General features: G+C 45.1%; 1 protein-coding gene across 4 annotated transcripts in view; it reads right to left on the reverse strand.

Annotated features, from left to right (window-relative positions):
- The window catches only part of LOC146867666 (transcription initiation factor TFIID subunit 11-like), a 217,619-nt gene extending 198,568 nt beyond the window's left edge, over nt 1-19,051 (reverse strand). For 2 of the 4 annotated variants that reach the window (XM_085606567.1, XM_085606557.1), the window contains exons 1-3: nt 18,949-19,051; nt 18,428-18,690; nt 4,679-4,902 (exon numbers count right to left, since the gene is read on the reverse strand). In XM_085606567.1, coding sequence (XP_085462693.1) covers nt 4,679-4,902; nt 18,428-18,613 — 410 coding nt within the window. In that variant the 5' untranslated portion in view covers nt 18,614-18,690; nt 18,949-19,051. Of the gene's footprint in view, nt 1-4,678; nt 4,903-18,427; nt 18,691-18,942 lie in introns of all 4 variants that reach the window. The other 2 variants (XM_085606570.1, XM_085606562.1) reach the window with 1 other exon arrangement.
- Nucleotides 19,052-20,196: the final 1,145 nt, after the last annotated feature.

Raw genomic sequence — 20,196 nt, forward strand, 5'->3', positions numbered from 1 at the left:
CAATTTCTGGGTGACATATTTAGGTGCCCCCAGGAACAGTGAATTTCCGCAGTCCAGTCGCAAGGTTACCAGCGAGTGGATCACTGTTTTCCTTAGTTGGGTGGGTATTCGGTCTAAAAATGTTCATAGGCTTCTAAGAAGTCCGAAACAGGTTGCTGTGACCTTATTGGCCTGTGAGATCATAGAAAGATCTGAACCCCAGGTTTTTTACTGTTTCAGCAGGGGTAGGTGGATTACCTAAGCATGCCAGTCAGTTTATTATAGGTCTTGGTATTGCCTTGTTTCCAATGAGCAATAGCTCAGTTTTATCTACATTTAAATGTAAGCAGCTTGCAGTCATCCATTCTTTTACCTTGACCAGGCAGGAGGATAATCTCTCACCATCCCTGCAGTTTTTTGGGTCAAGGGAGATGATCAGCTGGGCATCGTCGCCATAAGAAGTCATGGAAATATTAAATTCCAATCCAATTTCGGCAAGTGGTTCCACATAAACATTAAAAAGTGTTGGACTCAGTGAGGGCCCTGTGGGACTCCACACTTCAGAGACATGGTTTTGGAAAGGATGTTGTTTTCCTGTACTTGAAATGAACGATCACTCAGGAATGCCATTTGAGTGCTGAGCCCTTTACTCCATTATATGAGAGCCTTCTGCACAATAAACAATGATCCACCGTATCAAAGGCAGCGCTCAAATCTAATAAGAGCAACGTGACTGTCCAGTGACTGTTTTAACTCCTCCACTACTACCAGCAAGGCAGTTTTTGTGCTGTGCTGTGCCCTGAAGCCCATCTGTGTGTGGTGGAGGCAGTGATTGGCCTCTAGGAATTCTGACAAATTTTTATTGACATGTTTTTCCAATAGCTTACCAACAAATGGTAGCAGGGAGATAGGGCGATAGTTTCCTGGTTGTGATTGATCTGCGTTTTATTTTATTTAACAGCGGCTTTATCACAGCATGTTTCCAGGCCGATGGGAATGTGCTTGTTTCTAGTGATTGGTTCATGTTCTTCATTCAAATGGGTGCAGTAATGGTGCTACTATTTTGAGAATATGTGGGGGTGCTGGGTCCAGGGGTGAACCAAACTTCACCGTGTCTAGTAAGATTTCTAGATCCTTCTGTTCCATCTTCGGGAAATTAGTAATAACCTGTTATGAAGAGGCTACTACATGTTCTTCCTCTCCCTCTATTATGAGGTCTTCATCCGTTTTGAAGCCACTATAAATATCTGTCACCTTCTAAAGGAAATATGAGGCTAGGTTACTGCACCTCTCCTCTGAAGGTTCGGATGGGCCACTATCGATGGATGAATTGGTCAAGGTTTTGATTATTGAGAACAGTTCCCTTGCTGAGTTCTGTGTCCCCCTGATTTTTTCCTCGAAGAATTTGGCTTGACTCATTTTGATGTTATTATGATACTTTCTGATAGCTGATTTATACTTTGTTTTGAGTTGGGGATCATAGATTTTTCTCCATTCTTTCGAATTTTTTTACACTCTTTTTTTTGCTCCAATAACTGGGAGTTAAACCATCCTTCTGCTCTGGTTCTAGCTCTGTGCTTGTGGGTGGCCATAGGTGCTACTATGTTTAGAGAGTGCGTGATCCAGGATTCCCATTGTGAGTAGGCTTCTTCAGTTGACCCTGGTGTCTCTGAATGTGAATTTGCAGTGCTTGTTAAGATGTCCCCCCCAAACGCCCGGGTTGATCTTATCCCAGCGTCTTTTCATTACCTGGTTCTTAAGTGTGATGTCTCTGTGCTCATTTCCTGACTTTCGTACCTTGAAGGGAATGAAATATTGGTCCGACCAAGGCACTGGAACAGGAATGGCTACTGTGAGATCGGGATCATTGGAAATTACCAGATCCAGGGTATGGCCTTTACTGTGTGTAGCTGTTTCTACCAGCTGAGTCAGTTGTAGACTTTCTAAATCTGATAGTAGTCTCTTTATGCTTGGGTGGCTTTTATCCTCCATGTGAAGATTCAGGTCTCCAAGTATCGTAATGTGAGTTTTTTTGAGTAGTAGACTGGCCAACGCTCTTCTAGGAACTCTCCATAAGGACCCGGTGGTCGATAGATTAATAGGCCTAATAGCGTGAAAGTTGGAATGTATTGAAAAATAGGAGGCATTCACAGCCTTTCAGAGCCAGTTGTTCTGTTGTACATTTATGCTCCTTTTTCACAATGATGGCTAATCCTCCTCCTATTTGGCCCATCCTATCCAGTCTGTGTAACTCATAGCCTGGCGGTACTGCCATTACTATATCAGTGGAGGAATGCTCCTTGAGCCAGCTTTCCGTAACAAATAGGACATCTAATTTTGTGTCTTCTAGTAATATGCGTGGTTCAATTGTGTGTTTAGGTAGAGATCTGCTATTGATTAATCCACAGTCCCAGTTCTGACTTATATCTGACCTCCTTGGTGCCTTATTTGTCTTTTCTGTACTGTGAGGAGTAAACCATCTTTGTTTGCAGTATTTGCAATCTCTGGCTATGGGCATGCCTGTTATTTTCTTTAAATATATTGTGTCTGCACAGAACTTCCCTAGAATAACTAATCCTTGTTGTTTTTACAGGGGCCCTAGCCCCCGGCCCCGGATGGGCGCGGACGGGCGCAGACGGACTTGCCTTAGGCGTGCTAGCGGCACGTCTGCTGCGTGCGTCCGGGCCATCATTGCTTTTTATCCTCTTTTTCCCTGGAGTAGCGAGCGACTTAACTGCCAACCCTCCCTCCCCAATATGGCATCTGCGCTAAATTGTGAGTTCTAGCCCAAGTCTCCCTCCGCACAAACGGGAGCAACCGCGGCAAACAAGGGAGCGAGGGGCAGGTAGGGAATACGACGGAAGTATGAAAGCAGCAACAGTAAAACAATTTTAAAATGCTTAAAATCGGCTTGTGCAGAATACGTGGTAGTAGCTGTGCAAAGTGGCAATTTTTTGTGACAAGCAACGTTCCACTGCGCGCACCTCAGTGTTAACCGCTGCACGTCCGGGCCATCATTTTTATCCTCTTTTCCCTGGAGTAGCGAGCGACTGGACCGCCAACCCTCCCCCCCAAGATGGCGTCCGCACCAAATTGTGTGTTCTAGACCAAGTCTCCCTCTGCACAAACGGGAGCACCCGCGGTGGACCATGGAGCTAGGGGCAGGTTAGGAATACGACGAAAGTATGAAAGCAACAACAGTAAAACAATTTTAAAATGCTTAAAATCGGCTTGTGCAGAATACGTGCTAGTAGCTGTGCAAACTGGCAATTTTTAGTGATAAGCAATGTTCCCCTGCACACACCTCAGTGTTAACCCACTCACTGTCACAATTTCAGCATCTATCCTCTAGTGTGTATTTTACAGTACTAGTGTCAATATCACTATCTCATCCTTAGTACCCCCTCCCCTCCAATCCTAGTGTCCTTGTCTCCAGACCTCAGTGCCTTGTCCAGGAAGTCAATTTCTAGAACCAGTAGCTCTCAAACCCAGTGTAATGGGTAGGGAAGGTTGTCATGGTGTCTGGGTCTCCATATCAAAATCTCCATACCTTATGCTCAAGTATTCATGCTTTCTTGATCAAGCTAAAGAATTTGATTCCAAGTGTCCCAGTTTCCCTACGCAGTGCCTGATTCTTTGTGTGCCAGTGTTCAAGTATGGACCTGAAATGTTTGCGAGATCCTGTCTCGGGGACAATTTCCTTGCCTTGCTGCCTTTTCCCTTGTCCTAGTGCCCTGATTTCTTTGATCTAGCCTGCGCATTTCCTTATCCCAGAGTCCCTGTTGCCTTCTTACCCCCTTCACGGTTCTCTCTATTTCCAGTCTAGTGTCCATGTTTCTCAATTTTCATGGCTTTCCATTCCTGTGTCGTGTCTCCCTATCCCAGTAACGATGTCAGGTTTGTCCCAGTGTCCAGGTCAGGCTTGTGTCAGAATATCAGCATGGGTGTCTCTTTGTATATTTCTCCCTATTTGAGTGTCAGTGCTCCCATGTCCTAAGGATCGTGTATCCATTTCTGGGTCAGCCTGTCAGTTATGTCCAGTTCTACTGCCTAAGACTTGCACTTTTATTTTATTTCCAATAGTGAATCCATGTTGTGGATTATTACTTAGAGTGATAGATGCAGTTAGGAGGGATTCATGAAATACTTTTCAGAGGGCCAAGCTTACCATGCCACCAGTACAAGATACACGAACACACACAGAATAGGTACGAAGCAATCTTCCCTCATACAAAGATCACAGACTTTTTGTTAAAATCCTACTCTTGACAAGGGAAGCTTATTTTGTGCCTGTATTTTCTGCAAAGGATGCTTTCCACAGCACCCGAGTGTCTTCATCAGCAAGGCCACATATTACTTAGCAGTTGTGCCAGCCTCTTCACTGGCTCTCTCTTCAGCCGCCTACCACCGAGTATATTCTCAGAACTCATCGTTAACATCTACTGCTGATGTAACAGATCATTAAGAAACATTTTTTTAAAACTCAAGAATAAAACAGTTGAAAAGTAAAATAAAATAAAGCTTACAAAAGCATTCAAGACAAATTTGCAGCAGAAAGGTGTGATCTTTTCACTCATTAACTTAAACTGGACTGTCTATTCCTATTGCAAATGGACTAATATCCCCAATTAGCTAAGTCACCATGCTAGAAGAGAAAAGGTGGTGGAAAGACACAGCTCAGAGGAGAAAAGTCACTTACTGCATCTTCTGGATCTCATCTTCGTCCACTTTCTGCTTTCGCTCTTTCTTCTCTTTTATCTCAAGCTTTATCTTTTTTGCATCGGGATGCTTATCTGATGAGTCATCCCTTTCTTCACCTTCTACTGAGGTGTCTGCTGCTGCAGATGTGGAGGTAGACGGAACCACGTCTTCTGATGATGTGACATGAGAGGGCGGAGCTTCAGAAGACAACAGTGGCTTCACCTACAAGGAACAAATGGAATATGCTACTTACCAGTATGCATCTGTTCTTGGCATGTAGAGCTGCAGAGTTGTACACTTAGCATAGATCGCCATCTGGTGTTGGGCCCGGATGTTTGCAGTTTGTTTTTCTTCTTGGACAGTCTTTGGAAGTCACGAGTTTGGTGACTCCTCCTTCGGTCCGTACTGCGCATGGGCTTCGGCCCCATCCTCAGATTGTTTTTCGCCAACAGGGAAATGATGGAGCTTGGTAATCACAGTGAGAAACCCATGTGTGTAGTATCTAAATAAGATGTACTGGAACGGATACAGGTAGCCGGGGAGGCGGGTGGGCGTGAACAACTCTGCAGCTCTACATGCCAAGAACAGATGCATCCTGGTAAGTAGCATATTCCGTTCGAGGCATATGAGCTGCAGATTGTACACTTAGCATAGATTATATAGCAGTACCCAACCTTAGCGGCGACCACCGGTATCCGTTGCAGTGGTTTGAAATAGTGTCTTTAGTACAGCCTGGCCCACTCTAGCTTGCTGCTTGGAATGCACATCTACACAGTAATGTTTTGTGAAGGTGTGCGGTGTAGACCATGTGGCTGCTTTGCAGATGTCATCTAAGGGTATATTCCCTAGAAAGGCCATAGAAGCCCCTAACTTTCTTGTAGAATGGGCTTTAGGCGGAACAGATAATGTTCTTTTTGCCTTTTGATAGCAAATCTGTATGCATTTTACAATCCACCTAGCTATCCCTGATTTAGAAATGGGGTTGCCTTTATGTGGTGGAGAGAAGGAGACGAACAATTGTTTAGTCTTCCTGAAGGGTTGCGTTCTTTGTATGTAGTATAGCAAGGCCCTTTTTACATCGAGTGTGTGTAAGGCCCTTTCTGCAACAGATTGAGGTTGCGAGAAGAAGACAGGTAATTCCACCGATTGATTGAGATTGAAGGGGGAAATGACCTTGGGCAGGAACTTCGGATTTGTGCGAAGTATGACCTTGCTGTGATGTATTTGTATGAAGGGTTCCTGTATAGTGAACGCTTGTATTTCACCAACCCTTCTAAGGGAAGTGATAGCTACGAGAAAAGCTGTTTTCCAGGTGAGAAACTGTAGCTCGCATTTATGCATTGGTTCGAAGGGCGGACCCATTAGTCGTGTAAGAACTAGATTTAGATTCCATACAGGGGAAGGTGGTGCCCTGGGAGGAATTACTCGTTTAAGGCCTTCCATGAAGGCTTTAATAGCGGGCACTCTGAAGAGTGATAAATGCTGTCTGTTTTGTAGATAAGCAGCGATCGCTGCTAGGTGTAGGCGTATGGATGAATATGCCAGGTTACACTTGTGAAGATGGAGCAGATAGCATATGATGTGCTGTATGGATGCATCTAAAGGGTTGATTGTATTGTTACGGCAGTAAATAACAAATCTTTTCCACTTTGCGGCATAACATGCTCTAGTGGTAGGACGTCTGGCTTCCATGATGATGTTCATGCAATCAGGGGGAAGGTTAAGGTATCCGAATTCTAAGATTTCAGGAGCCAGATCGCCAGGTTGAGCTGAGCTGGGTCCGGGTGCCTGATTTCTCCATGGTTCTGGGTTAGGAGGCATGGGGATAGGTGCAGTTTTTGATGTGGTACCACTGATAGTTGTAGTAGCGTGGTGTACCACGGCTGCCTGGCCCACGTCGGAGCTACCAGAATGAGTGTGAGGGAGTGCTGTTGTAGCTTCCTGACCACTAATGGAATTAGTGGGAGAGGTGGAAAGGCGTATGCAAATCTGCCTGACCAGTTCATCCATATCGCATTGCCCTTGGACAATGGGTGTGGGTATCTGGCGGCGAAGCTTGGGCATTTTTTGTTTTCGTGGGTGGCGAAGAGGTCTATCTGAGGATGCCCCCACTGTTAGAAGAATGGCTGAAGAACTTGTGGATGCAGTTCCCAATCGTGTAGTTGTTGCGTTTGTCTGCTGAGCAGATCTGCCATGGTGTTTTGTACGCCTGGAACGTGTTGTGCCAGGAGAAAGATGTTTTGGGGAATTGCCCATCTCCATATGCTCTGGGCTAAGCGGGAGAGCTGGGGAGAGTGTGTCCCCCCCTGTTTTTGGATATAATACATTGCAGTCATGTTGTCTGTGCGAATGAGGACTGCTTTGCCCGAAATCTGTTTTTGGAAAGATTTTAGGGCTAGAAAGATCGCCAAGAGCTCCAGGTGGTTGATGTGGAGCGATTTTTGCTGTGGCGTCCATAGACCTTGCATTGTGAGGTGTAGGAGGTGCGCTCCCCAGCCGGAGAGCGATGCGTCCTCTGTTAGAATCACCTGAGGAACCGGGTCCAGGAACGGCCGCCCTTTGGAAAGGTTTGTGGTGTTCCACCACTGCAGAGAGTGATGTGTGCGGCTGTCCACCAACACCAGATCCGTCAGCTGACCCTGGGCCTGGTTCCACTGTTGTGCTAGGCACTCTTGAAGTGGACGCATGTGGAGTCTTGCATGGGGCACTATAAAGATGCAAGACGCCATCATTCCTATGAGCTTCATGAACACTCTTGCTGGAAGAGAGTGTTGGGGAAGGAATGTTTTGCGTAAGGCTTGAATGCTTGTGATTCTGGCTGAGTTTGGATAGGCAATACCTTTGGAGGTGTCTATAGTGGCCCCGAGATATTGCTTTGTGTGAGATGGTATGAGGTGGGACTTTTGGTAGTTCACCGTGAAGCCTAGCTGGTGGAGCAGTTGGATGGTGCTGTTTGTATGCTGCACGCATTGGTGGTAAGACGCGGCTTTTATCAGCCAGTCGTCTAAGTAAGGGAAGACGTGAATGTGTTGATGTCTGAGGTGTGCTGCTACTACCGCTAGGCATTTGGTAAACACCCGTGGTGCGGTGGTGACCCCGAAGGGGAGAACCGTGAATTGGTAATGTTGCCCGTCCACCACGAACCTGAGGTATTTCCTGTGAGAGGGGTGTATTGGAATGTGAAAGTATGCGTCTTTCAGATCCAAGGTTGTGAGAAAGTCTCCCTGACAGAGGAGCGGGAGGACTTGTTGTAGGGTGACCATATGGAAATGGTCTGAATGTATGTAGGCATTTAGAGGCCGGAGGTCCAGAATGGGCCTGAGGGTCCCGTCTTTCTTTGGTATTAAGAAATATAGGGAGTAAACCCCTAGATTTTGCTGATTGATGGGGACCTGCTCTATAGCGTGTTTTTGGAGGAGGGAGAGTACCTCCTGTTTGAGCAGTGTGGAATGTTCTTGAGACATTGGGCGGTGCCTTGGTGGGATATTGGGTGGGGTAGATGTTAGCACGAGACAGTACCCTGACCGAATGATTTGGGTCACCCATTTGTCCAATGTTATGGACTCCCATGCGTGGATAAAGTTTTGTAGTCTGCCCCCGACCGGAGTGGAATGGTCTGGGGGGAGCGGAGGGAAGTCATTGTGTGGGCGGGGTGGCAGAACGGGTGTTGTTAGTTTTGTCCCTGCCCTTATTGTTGTTGCCTCTGTAACCACCCCTTTGGTTGCCCTTTGAAAAGGTATTTTGAGGAGGGGATTTGTAGGAGGTAGAGGTGCTATCGGTGGAGAAGCCTCTGCCTGTGCCACGAAAGGAGGAGCGTCGAAAGGAACGTTTAGAGGCTTGTGTTTGGAGTGCCCCCATAGACTTTGCTGTGTCTGTGTCCTTTTTCATCTTTTCCAACGCTTCGTCTACCTTGGGCCCAAAGAGAGTTTGTTGGTCAAAGGGGTGATTGAGTATGGACGCCTGGACTTCAGGCTTAAACCCTGAGATCCTGAGCCAGGCATGGCGACGAAGCAGGACACTGGTATTTATGGCTCTAGAAGCAGTGTCGGCTGCATCGAGGGGAGGTGTTTGTAATGAGTTTACCCTCCTGTATTAGCTCATGAGCCCTACGCTTGTGTTTCTCGGGAAGGTGCTGCATAAGAGCCTCAAGTTCGTCGTAGTGTGCTCTGTCATAGCGCGTAAGTAGCGCTTGTGTGTTTGCAATGCGCCACATGTTTGCAGCTTGAGAGGCGGTGCGCTTGCCAGACGCGTCTAGGAGTTTGGATTCCTTGTCTGGCGGTGGGGCTTCTCCTGAGGACTGGGAGTTAGCCCGCTTTCTAGCTGTAGAGACAACTAGGGAATCTAAGGGAGCAGGGCCCTTAATGTATGCAGGGTCTGTGGGTGCCGCCTTATACTTTTTCTCTATTCTAGGGTTTAGTACCCTGGCCCTGACAGGGTCTTTGAACACCTCTGCGGCATGCTTGGTGACACCCTTAAGCATGGGTAAAATAGAAGTGGATTTGTCCTGTATGTCAAATGTATCCAGTAAGAAGTCGTCTTCCACTGGTTCAGTGTGCATGTCCACCCCATGGTAGTGTGCTGCTCTCTGCACTAAATGATGGAACCCTAAGGAGTCCTCTGGAGGAGACGGCCTGGATGGGTATAGGTCGTCCTGAGGTATATCGGGTACATCAGGGTTATTGTAATCCTCCCATGGGTCTGGGGTCCCCGGTGGAGTGGGATCCATTGGGGCGTCCGCCGGGTAATTGTCCGGGTCCCCGTCATACGGATCTGGGGACGGGGTCGGAGAGTAGTGAGGTAAAGGTGGCGGAGACCGGGGAGGGGGTGGAGGAGGTGGAGGAGGTAGGGGAGGCGGTAGTGGGGAGGGCACTCTGAGGGGAGAAGTAGCAGAGTCCTTCCGTTTGGGTGGTGGAGGAGGAGCCGGAGTATCAAGGCGTCTTTTCTTGATAATTAAAGTCAATAGCCCAGTCTTTGGATCTTTGGACAGAGTCTTTTGTAAAGGGCCTGGTGTAAACAGAGCCAATGGTGCCGAATCGTCTGTCGGCACCGGTGATTTCGGAACCGAGGGCTTCGATGGTTTGTGTGCGCCATGCTTTTTTGGGGCCTCCGGTTTTTTCGGCGTCGAAGGAGTTTTCGGCGCCGGAGCGTCGGTGCCGACAGATTTGTGTTTGTGTTTGGTCGGCACCGAGAGTCCAGGCTTCGGCACCGGTGGCTTCGGAGTCGAGCTGGATATTGCTTTCTTCGGTGCCGGATGCTGTTTTTCGGCACCGGGCGTCGGCTGGCTCGATCCCGAGCTGCCGTGAGACTTTGGAGGCTTCGACACCGGGCCCGAAGGTGGGGTGATAGAAGCTTTGGTCTTGGTTTTGCCCAGGCCGGCAGGCGAGGGAGTAACCTGAGTCTCTTTGGTTTTGGGCGCGGGGGTGGGAGGGGGCACAGTACTCACGACCCGCTGCGCCGGTGTGATGTCCTCCACGTCGGAGTCGTCGGCCTCGGAAGCGCTGACGACGTCTTCTTCCTGCTCGGTGTGTGTTTGCCCCGAAGCTTCGGCGCCGTCTCCGAAGATGTCCGGTGGAGCTGCAGACGATGAGTGCGCCATGGTGCGTCGAGCTTTTCGATCCCGGATGGTTTTCTTCGATCGAAAAGACTTACAGGCGGGGCAGTCTCTGGCCTCGTGTTCTGGAGAGAGGCAAAGATTACACACCTGATGGAGGTCGGTGTGGGGAAATTTAGACCCACATTTTGGGCACTTTTTGAACGGAGTCCTTTCCATCGGCCGGGACCGGAGTCGAGGAGGGCCCGAGGGCCGGTGCCGATGTACGGGATGGAGAAAGTGCCGCTTCGAGAAATGAAGATGAAGATGAAGAAACTCGAAGAAACGAGGATTTTCCGTCGAGGCTGGAACCGTAGAAGTTCGAAGCCGGAGCACGAAGTATCACATCCGAGCCCGATGGCGGAAAAAAACAATCTGAGGATGGAGCCGAAGCCCATGCGCAGTACGGACCGAAGGAGGAGTCACCAAACTCGTGACTTCCAAAGACTGTCCAAGAAGAAAAACAAACTGCAAACATCCGGGCCCAACACCAGATGGCGATCTATGCTAAGTGTACAATCTGCAGCTCATATGCCTCGAACATTCTGTTCACAGCAATGATTGGAGTGATTCACTATGATAAGGAAATGCACAGGCAGGAATGGCTAAGTGGCGCAAGATTTCAGGACCAGAGAATGGTTGGCTGGAGCGTGCTGGCGAAATTGTCAGTTTTATGAACTGGCTAAATAATATTAGGTCATATCTGTACAGAGAGATGGACAAAGGAAATGTTGTTAGGAAAAGAAATACCACAATTGTTCTACTTTTAAACAGTTCAGAATGAACCATGTTTTTAGAGTTTAAGGGCAAGAGGCATTTTGTCTAACCCTTATGGCTTTATGTTACACAAAAACTTAACAACGATGTAATGTAAAGACTAAAGCTGAGCTAACGTAATTGATGAACTCAAGTAGTACTTTTAACACCCTCCCCCTTTTTCTTTTAAATGAATCATAGGTTTTTCTCTGCAGAGAAAATAAATAAAATAAAAAAACAGTAAACTATATGATTAGCCCGTGTGCCTCAAAAGCTAGTTTGTCCTCTCAAACAGTGAAACCAAACCTAACACTTAAAAAGTGGTACACAAGCAACTTAGAAACACATGGTTGCAGCCGCTGTCTTAAATAAAGGATTACAAGCACTAGTTTGCTGAAGCACATAATGCATATTTGATATAATAAAACTCGGAACACAAAAACGTCCACCGACTTCTTTTCTTCTCCAGTTGCTAGAACATTTTAAGAGTTTTGACAGGGGAATATGAACGGCATTTCTAAATAATTAGGCAACACCACAAATGAATATTTAAAACAATGTTATCATCAACAGAGTCTAATGCAAGGGGCTACGTCTGCAGAAAGGTGTATTAAAAAAATGTTTAAAAATGGAAGGACGCAAAGAAACACAGAAAATGCAACAGGTAGGTATTATGGCCATACCACAGTGCTAAAGTCATCGCCAAGATGGTTAAATGGTATACTAGTGTGCTCCTCTGCCCAGAGTGCCCAGAGTGCCCAACTGCAAGAAACCAGGTATCCTGACTTATTTTGGCCCTTGCTGACGAGCTAAGATCAACTAATCTGACAGGGGGGTTACAAGTCTTAGCCCCTCAGTTCCACAGTAGGAACCACTACAAGTTGTGTGTACTTTAGGCCCAATTGGCTTGTGGAAATGCTGTAAACGCTATTGGGCCAGTCAGGGCAGCAACTGCCTTCAGCCCAGGCCAGCCTCACAGCTATGAGCCAAGGAGACAACGTGGCTGGGTCCACACCTGCACCAGAGCATCATATAACTAAGCCAGAAGGGCATTTAGTTCGACATGTATCATACCTGGCCTACAGGAACCCTTGGAGATCCTCCGCCCCCGCATCAGGTGCACGGTGTTATGATATGCATTTCTTCCGTTCCATTGGAATGGAACAGTAGTGGCATTCCAATGCTTTGAGCATTCTGTGGAGAGACAGTTGCTGAGGGCAGTGAAACTATACAGACTCGTTTGCTGTGTACAACATTACTGCATTAAAGTAACATACTCAAGTCTGCCTACCTATGCGTGTATTTAACTGTGGGTACCAGGAGGTATACACACAACAATTTGGCAATGACCTTGGTTCATCTGAGATTTATTTTGAAAAGCTGTGAACAGACTGTATGACTGATTGCTATACATGCCTTTACTCAGTGCTTCACTTATCAATTGACTTTTGGCATTACTGAGATCTGTATGACCACCCTTAACATTGTGAGGTTAGTGTGCAAGTAACAGCTAAGAAATTTACTAAAATTTCACCTGGCTGTCGGAGTCGTGAGCAAAGGCATCTTTTAATTCACAGGAGCGGTTGACTGTGATAGTTCGCAGCGCAATCGAACGTCTGTCGCTTAAGAGAAGTCAAGACGGTGAGCGCCCACGTCCCAATCTCTGGTGTGGTGTTGCGGTTCGGGGATGCCTGTATGCATGTGACGGAGGATGTCCCCACATGCATGGCATCTGGTCACAATGCGTGACCTTACGATGGAGCCATTTTGAAAAGCATTCAAAGTAGAATCAAACGCACAGATGTACGGAATCATTATGGGCACGTCGTTGATAGTATTTGCTGAAAAATCAGCTGTTGCACCTTGGGGGAAGGTGTGTGACAGAGCCCAGCTGATTAGAACTCTTTGGCACAATGGTGTGCAGAACCGTACACGGGAAACAGGGGAGGATGGCAAAACTGTAATTTCACCCAGAGGAGTTCTTTTTGTATAAGATTGAATGTTCTTTGTCAAGTGTTTTCCCAAAAGACTTTGGCACTAATTTGTGGGAACTGACTGCATTTTGCCTCAACAAATTTGTTCATTATGCTCCCCACCTGTATTTTGGATTTCAGGTAGTGAGCCATCTTTAAAATGGGTTGAGTGGAAAGATTATTTCGTCAATTACATCACGGCTGTAGAGGAGTCTAAAAAGATTCTTGGATCCAGAAAAAAAGAATTCTTCTCCATTCTTTAGGCCCTGTGGGTTTAAACTTATAGCCGCATGCCAAAAATAACGATTAAGGGTGACATGAATGTTTGAGGTTGCCTAACGTGATTTAGACAAGTACTTCGCGCCCAAAGTTTGCATGGCATTACAAGATATAAATTCTTCCAGCACAAACAATTTATGGGCGAGTCGGTGGATAAGTTTGTCACAGAGTTTTAAAAAGTTGGCTATTGACTGCAAATTTCAGACCTTCCATGATGATTTAATAAAGGACCAACTGGTCATGCATGCAAATATTGCAGGAGTATGTAACTGTACTGATTGATTTTTTCTCCAGATAACCAGTCGTGGGTGTAGTGGAGGGAGCCCAGACACTAATACAGCTTTAAGATTCATGGATTAAACATTTCTCTCAGAGGGGATTCCAGCTACACTTCTGGGTGAAAATGGAATGCAGTTTGTCTCCAATACAACAAAATCTTATTTTGAGAGTTTGATATCAAACAAAATACCACTTTCCTTTACAATCTTATTGGGAACGGTATGGCATTAAGATTTACCTGGGTGGTTAAAGGTGTTATCCAGTATGCGGTTTGATTGGCGAAATGAAATAAGGAAAGCTATGTGGGCTTACAAAGTGACTACCAATGAGTCTACTGGACTGTCGCCATTTGTGATAATGAAAGGAAGGATTCTGAAAAGTAAATACAAACCAGCATGGTTGTGTGACAGTAAAGTGGAACAATGATCACCGGATTTGGTGGGCAAGAGGTTGAAAGAGATGCAGGACAGGAGTAAGGCAAACTATGATGGAAAACACAGAACTAGACCAGTTCAGATAAGAATTGGGTGCGGGTAAGAAAACCGAATAAAGTTCCAGAGGACGAGAGTCAATTTTTTACACCAGAGGAGATGGTGGAAGTACTACAGAATGCAGTGAGTAGTAATAAAGTATGGAACCTGAAGAGGGTAGCACCAAGTGTTAGAGAAATGTGTGAGAAGGAAAGGAAGAAGTGTGAGGATTTTCTGTGATTGGAGGTTGAAGAAATGCGCCCGGCTGGGATAGGTGGTTCAGCTACTGCACTGGGTGTTGGTGTCAGCAAAGATACATTGACTGATTCTGGCGAGTTACATACAGCATTGGGTTAAAAGATGCAGGATACTAGTGGAAACATAGTACAGGAATCTGATGTTCACCTTGAGGGCGTAGGAGTTGAGGATGGTAAAAGAAGGGAGTTCCGTGGATGGTTGAAAGATTATGTTGTGGGCTGAGTATTAAATGCAATGGGTAAAGGATTTAAATGAGTTAGTATAAATATTTTTTGGGTTAGTGTTAGTTCTTGGTTTTTTTTCCCTCTCCTTTGTTGGCATAGGTGAGATGGGGTGGATTTTGTTGTTTGTTAAAAGAGGGGGGACGTTTTACGATACGCATTTCTTCTGTTCCATTGGAATGGAACTCTGTTGGCATTCCAATGCTTTGAGCATTCTGGGGCAGTGGAACTGTACAGACCTGTTTCCTGTGTACAGCATTACTACATTAAAGCAATGTACGCCAGTCTGCCTGCCTACATGTGTTTTTAATTGTGGGTACCCTGCGGTACACACACAACATACGGCCACCTACATTGCTCAAGAGTAGTGAGAAACAGCCACCCACCCATTATACCAAAAGGGGGTGGGGGGAGACTCGAAAACAATCATGAACTGGGCATTTGATATGGGAAACATGAAAAACCAATTGAATTGTGTAGATATTAGAAATGCTGTGTATTTAAATATACTTTATTTTCCTTCTAAAACTAACACTGAGCTTCACACTAAAGTTACTTTGTTGGTTGAGTGCTGAGCTCGGACATTACCTCCCTAAGAAACGTTTGACTGCCTGCCCACGTCACCCTTGCATTACAGTCAAGTAGTAAAGTATTGTACTTGGCCCAGTTTGCAGTCATCATAGGACTGTCCTGGAGACACCAGAGGGAAATTATCTTAATTAACATAGCTAAGGCTCAACAATACCGCCCAATCAATGTTTGGGGCTGTAATCAGTGGTCGAAGTGGGCAGGATTGGGCAGGATCGGCCAGGCACGGCGTGTCCCTACTTCTCTAATTTCATAGATTCCGTTCCCCTACTTATTTTAAACATGCCTCCCGGAGGGCAGAAATCTTCAAGGCCGACAGTTAAGTCTCGGCTTTTGGGGTCGGGCGGAGAAGGAAAAGGACTCTGTCTTTTCCTTCGTGCCCAGAGAAGACAAGGACAGTGTCCAGTTCTCCTGCCGCTGGCAGCTGCCGCCCCCACCCTTTGTCCCCCCTCTTCCCTCTCTTTCTGTCTTGCTCCTCCTCATTTAGTGAAAACTGAGAGTTCAAGAAACCGGTATTACCTCCTCTTTCCTCCTTTCCTTTATTTTCTCTCCTGAGAAATGTATCCAAAACAGAAAAAAACAGTTTTGCTGGAAACGTTGTCTTTTTCTGACATTTTTCAATTTCTAAGTGCAGCCTCATGTTGAGAGAAATAAAACATTCAAAATATTAAATATAAATAACTAACGCAAGACAGAGTGGTTGCAAGGTGGCCAGATTGATTTATTCACACCCAAACACATTAGCGCCACTTTACAGCGTTTGCCAGTGAAGTGCCACTTTTGTTTTCTCGTCTCTCTTTGAACAACATTGTTTTCCCTGGGTGGGAAAGTGCACTATTCCTGGAGGTACTGAAATACCTGCTTGATGAGTGAATTGGAAAACAAAAAAATGTGTACAGCGGCTCTGTGTTCACGAATGTGGTCTTTTTAAACCATACTGCTTACGTTTTGTATGGATATAAGCAAAGGGCATTGAACCAGGTCCCTTCTGGGCCCTGTAGTCATGGCCTTAACTTTTCAGGCAAAAGCACTCACTAATTTCTGAATAAAGAGTGTGAAAGAAAAAAGGTAACCATGTTGTTCCTGCTTAAATTTCACATGATTTACTTAACTCTGCATTCCCCGTGAGAGTTTGCTTTTTCTAGGATGTTGTTAATTTTTTTAGGCAGCATATTGCTCTTGTCTAGTGCGTAATTTGAATTGAGTTACATCCAGGTGTTTATAGCGGGTCAGTGCACAGCAAGTTTTTCTCAGTGTGGCAGTATGGTGTTCAATGGGGGAAAGGATGTGGCACTATGGTCAGAGCTACTTAATTTGAAACTGGGGAACCAGGTTCAGCCTTCATGACCCGACCACTCCCCCTGAGGGAGCACATTCCCATGCTAGTCCTTGGAAGGCCCGCAAGATCTTAAAAGCCCTGATGTCTTAGCATGAGCAGGTGGACCCTAGAGGTGGCAAGTGTGGGTTAACCTTGAAGGCCAGTCGACAACAATTCATTCTGAAGTTCACCTCCAGTCTTGAAGGCAGGTCTATGAACCAGCACACCATAGATTGACTGTCACTGTGGTCACAGAACCCCTGAGCAGGGTGACTCTAGGGCAGTGCGACCGCACCGGGCGCTGACTTCAGGTGGGGGCGTCGTGTTTGTACGTAGAATATGGTTTTAAAAGCACTTGCTGCCTTCTTCCTGGCCTCCAACTATTTTCTGCAACAATAAAAATGTCATAACTCCAGTGATTAATGTTCTTAGTGGAGAGAGATGGTGTTTTGTCATGGAAAGGAAGCTCAGAGGGTTAATGTGCCTGCTGCTAAGAACATGTACCATGCAGATCACTAAGTGCACATAATGTAAATAGGTCAGTGGGTTACTGCTTTTGTCAGAGAGACCATATTGTTACTTGCAGTTAATAAGTTAAAATCCTAACATAGAGCAGTGAGCTATTAACTGTCATGTAAAAGCTGAATGCAAACTGCATGGTATAAATTAGAGCGTTAAGATTTTTTTCCTAGTCTTTAATGTTGCAAAAAAGTGTTCACTTGGATAGAAATCAATTCTGGTTATTGAAGACAACCCCCAACCATGGTACTGCGTTCTAAATTCAGAGTTTGTGTTTCTCCAGCCCAATCACTGTTAAACTATGCTGCCTACTAGTATGATTGTCAATTAAAAAAAAAAAACAATTCTAGAGTTTTATATAGCGCGAACTTGACCCGAATCAGGTATCAGAGCGCTTTACATAGCACCAGTTGCGTTACATTAGGACACATTCATTTTTTTTTTTGTTAGGCAGGGGGACATTAAGTGATTTGCCCAGAATCACAGGATGTTCAGCGTCATTACCTAGACTCGAACCCAGTCCCCCAGATTCGAGGTCGGCAGCCCTAGCCGCTAGGCCAACTCCTCTCCCTACAACTTGTAGTCCTTTGTCTCAAGTAACATTTCCTATACAGTGATTCACAAACGTATGATTGATTGTCTCAGTGTAATATATGTGATGTAAAGTTCTGACACTCTACACTGGTAGTAGTGGTTCTGTAAATTGTCTGATACTTTATTATTTTGACATTTTACACATGCTAACAGTTTCTGGAAAGATTTTGCCTTATTAGTACCAGTGAAACATACAACTGCAGCAGTGAGAAAGGTGACCAGTCAACCTGTGCAAAGGGCCCTCCACTTCACAGCAGCACAAGTCACATTTTTTAGGAACGTTTGATCCATTTGAGCTATAAACAGTTTACCAGTTAAAATCATCAGATTATGCAGCAGATGATATTTTATGTGGCAAATATAGCAGAGCCATAATTATGTGGAGAACATTTGCAAACTAGGATATTTAGCCATTCATGTTTGAACTGCTCTTGTGGAAAAAGGGAGGAGAAGTGCTGATGACAGAAACTCCATGGCTGGGAGACAAATGGCTTGCGATTCCACTTTTAAGGATATTTGGGACATTCTGTGATTGGAAACGTATCCCACTTTGTGAATGTATTTTAATGTCAATTACTTATATTAAACCGTATATAAAAATGTGCATCCATTGGTTAAATTAAATAACGTAATACGCTGTAACCGGTTGGTAAAATGGGAAACAAATACGAAAACTTGTTTTCTGCCACACCTCTGACTCCGTCCACTGATCCAATCCACAGGTTATTCCCACCCTGATTCTCCGCCCACAGTTCCCCTACTTGTTTCCCCCCACTTCGACCACTGGCTATGATAAAAGTCATGCACTTAACACTATAGTTAAAAATGCCTGCCACGGGCCCGTGTCCCGCTAAAGTTATAATGGTATAATATGAGATCACACACAAAAAGCATTTACTTACGTCGTTTTCTTCTTCATTTTCCTCGCGCTTGATGGAAAGCATAGCAGGAGAGTTCTCCTCTTTTACGACGACTGGCACAGCCACATCCTCAGTGGTACTTTTGTCAACATCGGGAGAAGGCTTTGCAGGTTCTGTGGGACTGGAGTCCTCCGTCTTTTTCACAGCATCTTCCTTAGAATCTTCCATCGTGCATCACCTACGCAATTTACAAACACCGATTGCGAGGCCACCTCATGATTCCGAAATAACAGAAGACATGATTCCTGCAAAAAACAGAGGCTTTATGCAAACTAACTATACGCAACAGAACTGCGGTAGACGAAATGTTTGGGGTTATATCACGCTACAATACACCGTTCAACTACACATTTCTGTCGTGGTTATAAAATTAATTGATATCGCAGGAAGCACCAGGGTTATTGGAGATCGCATAGGTAACAGGGTCTAACAAGAATAAATAATAAAACAATCCGCCATTATGAACTACAGAGCACTCATATCTGGAAATGTATCACCTTTACCGTGATAAACTGATCTCACAACGTCACAAGCAGCTTAGAAGCCGCCGTGAAGTCCCGACTCCCGATACACATGACAGAAAGCGAAACCAACCTGACGTCACACAGAAAACCGTGATCTCGCGACGCCCGAGATTTGTCCTTGTTCGTGTTGCCTTGGCAGCCATTTTGTCTAACAGTAAACAAAAATAAAAAAAAAACGCTGCTATGCTGGCCCCCAAAAAAGTATATTAATTTCGACAAACTACGTATCTAGAATTTGGTAACCGCATGTTTATCACGCAAGATGAAATCGATTAGACCTGTTGAACATTGTTTTGTAACTGTAACCTATAAACTGATTTAAAGCACATGTAGTAATATTCTGGGACTATTTCATAATTAAATCTGACATTTATGTGGTTCACTTTTAAAATGTGCAGCCGTTTTTGTGTTAAGCAATACACTGTCTGGTTGAACTCTATTTTTAAAAGTACTGAACAATAACACAATTCTTTTACATTTTACGTTAGTGCATAGTTGGCACTTTTTCATATTGTTTATGAGCTGGATCATTGGTGCGATTCTGCGCCTTAGGCGTTTCGTATGTAAGTGTGGATTTGTTGCTTAATCCATCATCTGCTGCATAATTGCTGTGATAGTGGAATGTTCATAGAATGTTTAAGAGTCTCTGAGGACTTGTCGTCTTATTTACTATTGCTGTAGGAGAAAAAAAATTCAAGTTCATTCAGATCAAAGTTACGAAAATGTGGCTACTCATGTTCCAGCGCAGTGGAAGGCCAGTCCATAGCTGTCAAATTTCCTAGGTCCACTTTGTTCTCCAGTAAAGTTTTTTTTCTTTGAATCCTGGAACTTGTAGTCCTGTTTCGTAAGAGAATAATCAAGACTACACAAGTCCCAAAATTCAGAGAAAAAAACTGGATTGGAGCCCCATATCACGCATGGACATGGAAACTTGGCAGGGCTGCCCATCACAAAGGTTGACTGGTGATCTTCCAGTTTTCCACTTTTCTCCTCACATCTTTCTGAAATCCTCTGTCTCAATATTTGACATGTTATACATACTGAATAAAGTCTCTTGAACTGAACTTGACATGTCATTTCCATCTACTCCACTGCTTTTTTTTCGCATGCATTTGGTTGGGTTGCCCTCTTCCCCATTAACTCACCTCTCCATCTGTAAATACATTTTCTTTTCCTTAGTTTGCTGCTGTCAGTATTTCAACAGCTGTGTACCTACGACCTTAATAG

The sequence above is a fragment of the Triturus cristatus genome, chromosome 1_2, assembly GCF_964204655.1.
Source record: "Triturus cristatus chromosome 1_2, aTriCri1.1, whole genome shotgun sequence".
NCBI lineage: Eukaryota > Metazoa > Chordata > Amphibia > Caudata > Salamandridae > Triturus > Triturus cristatus.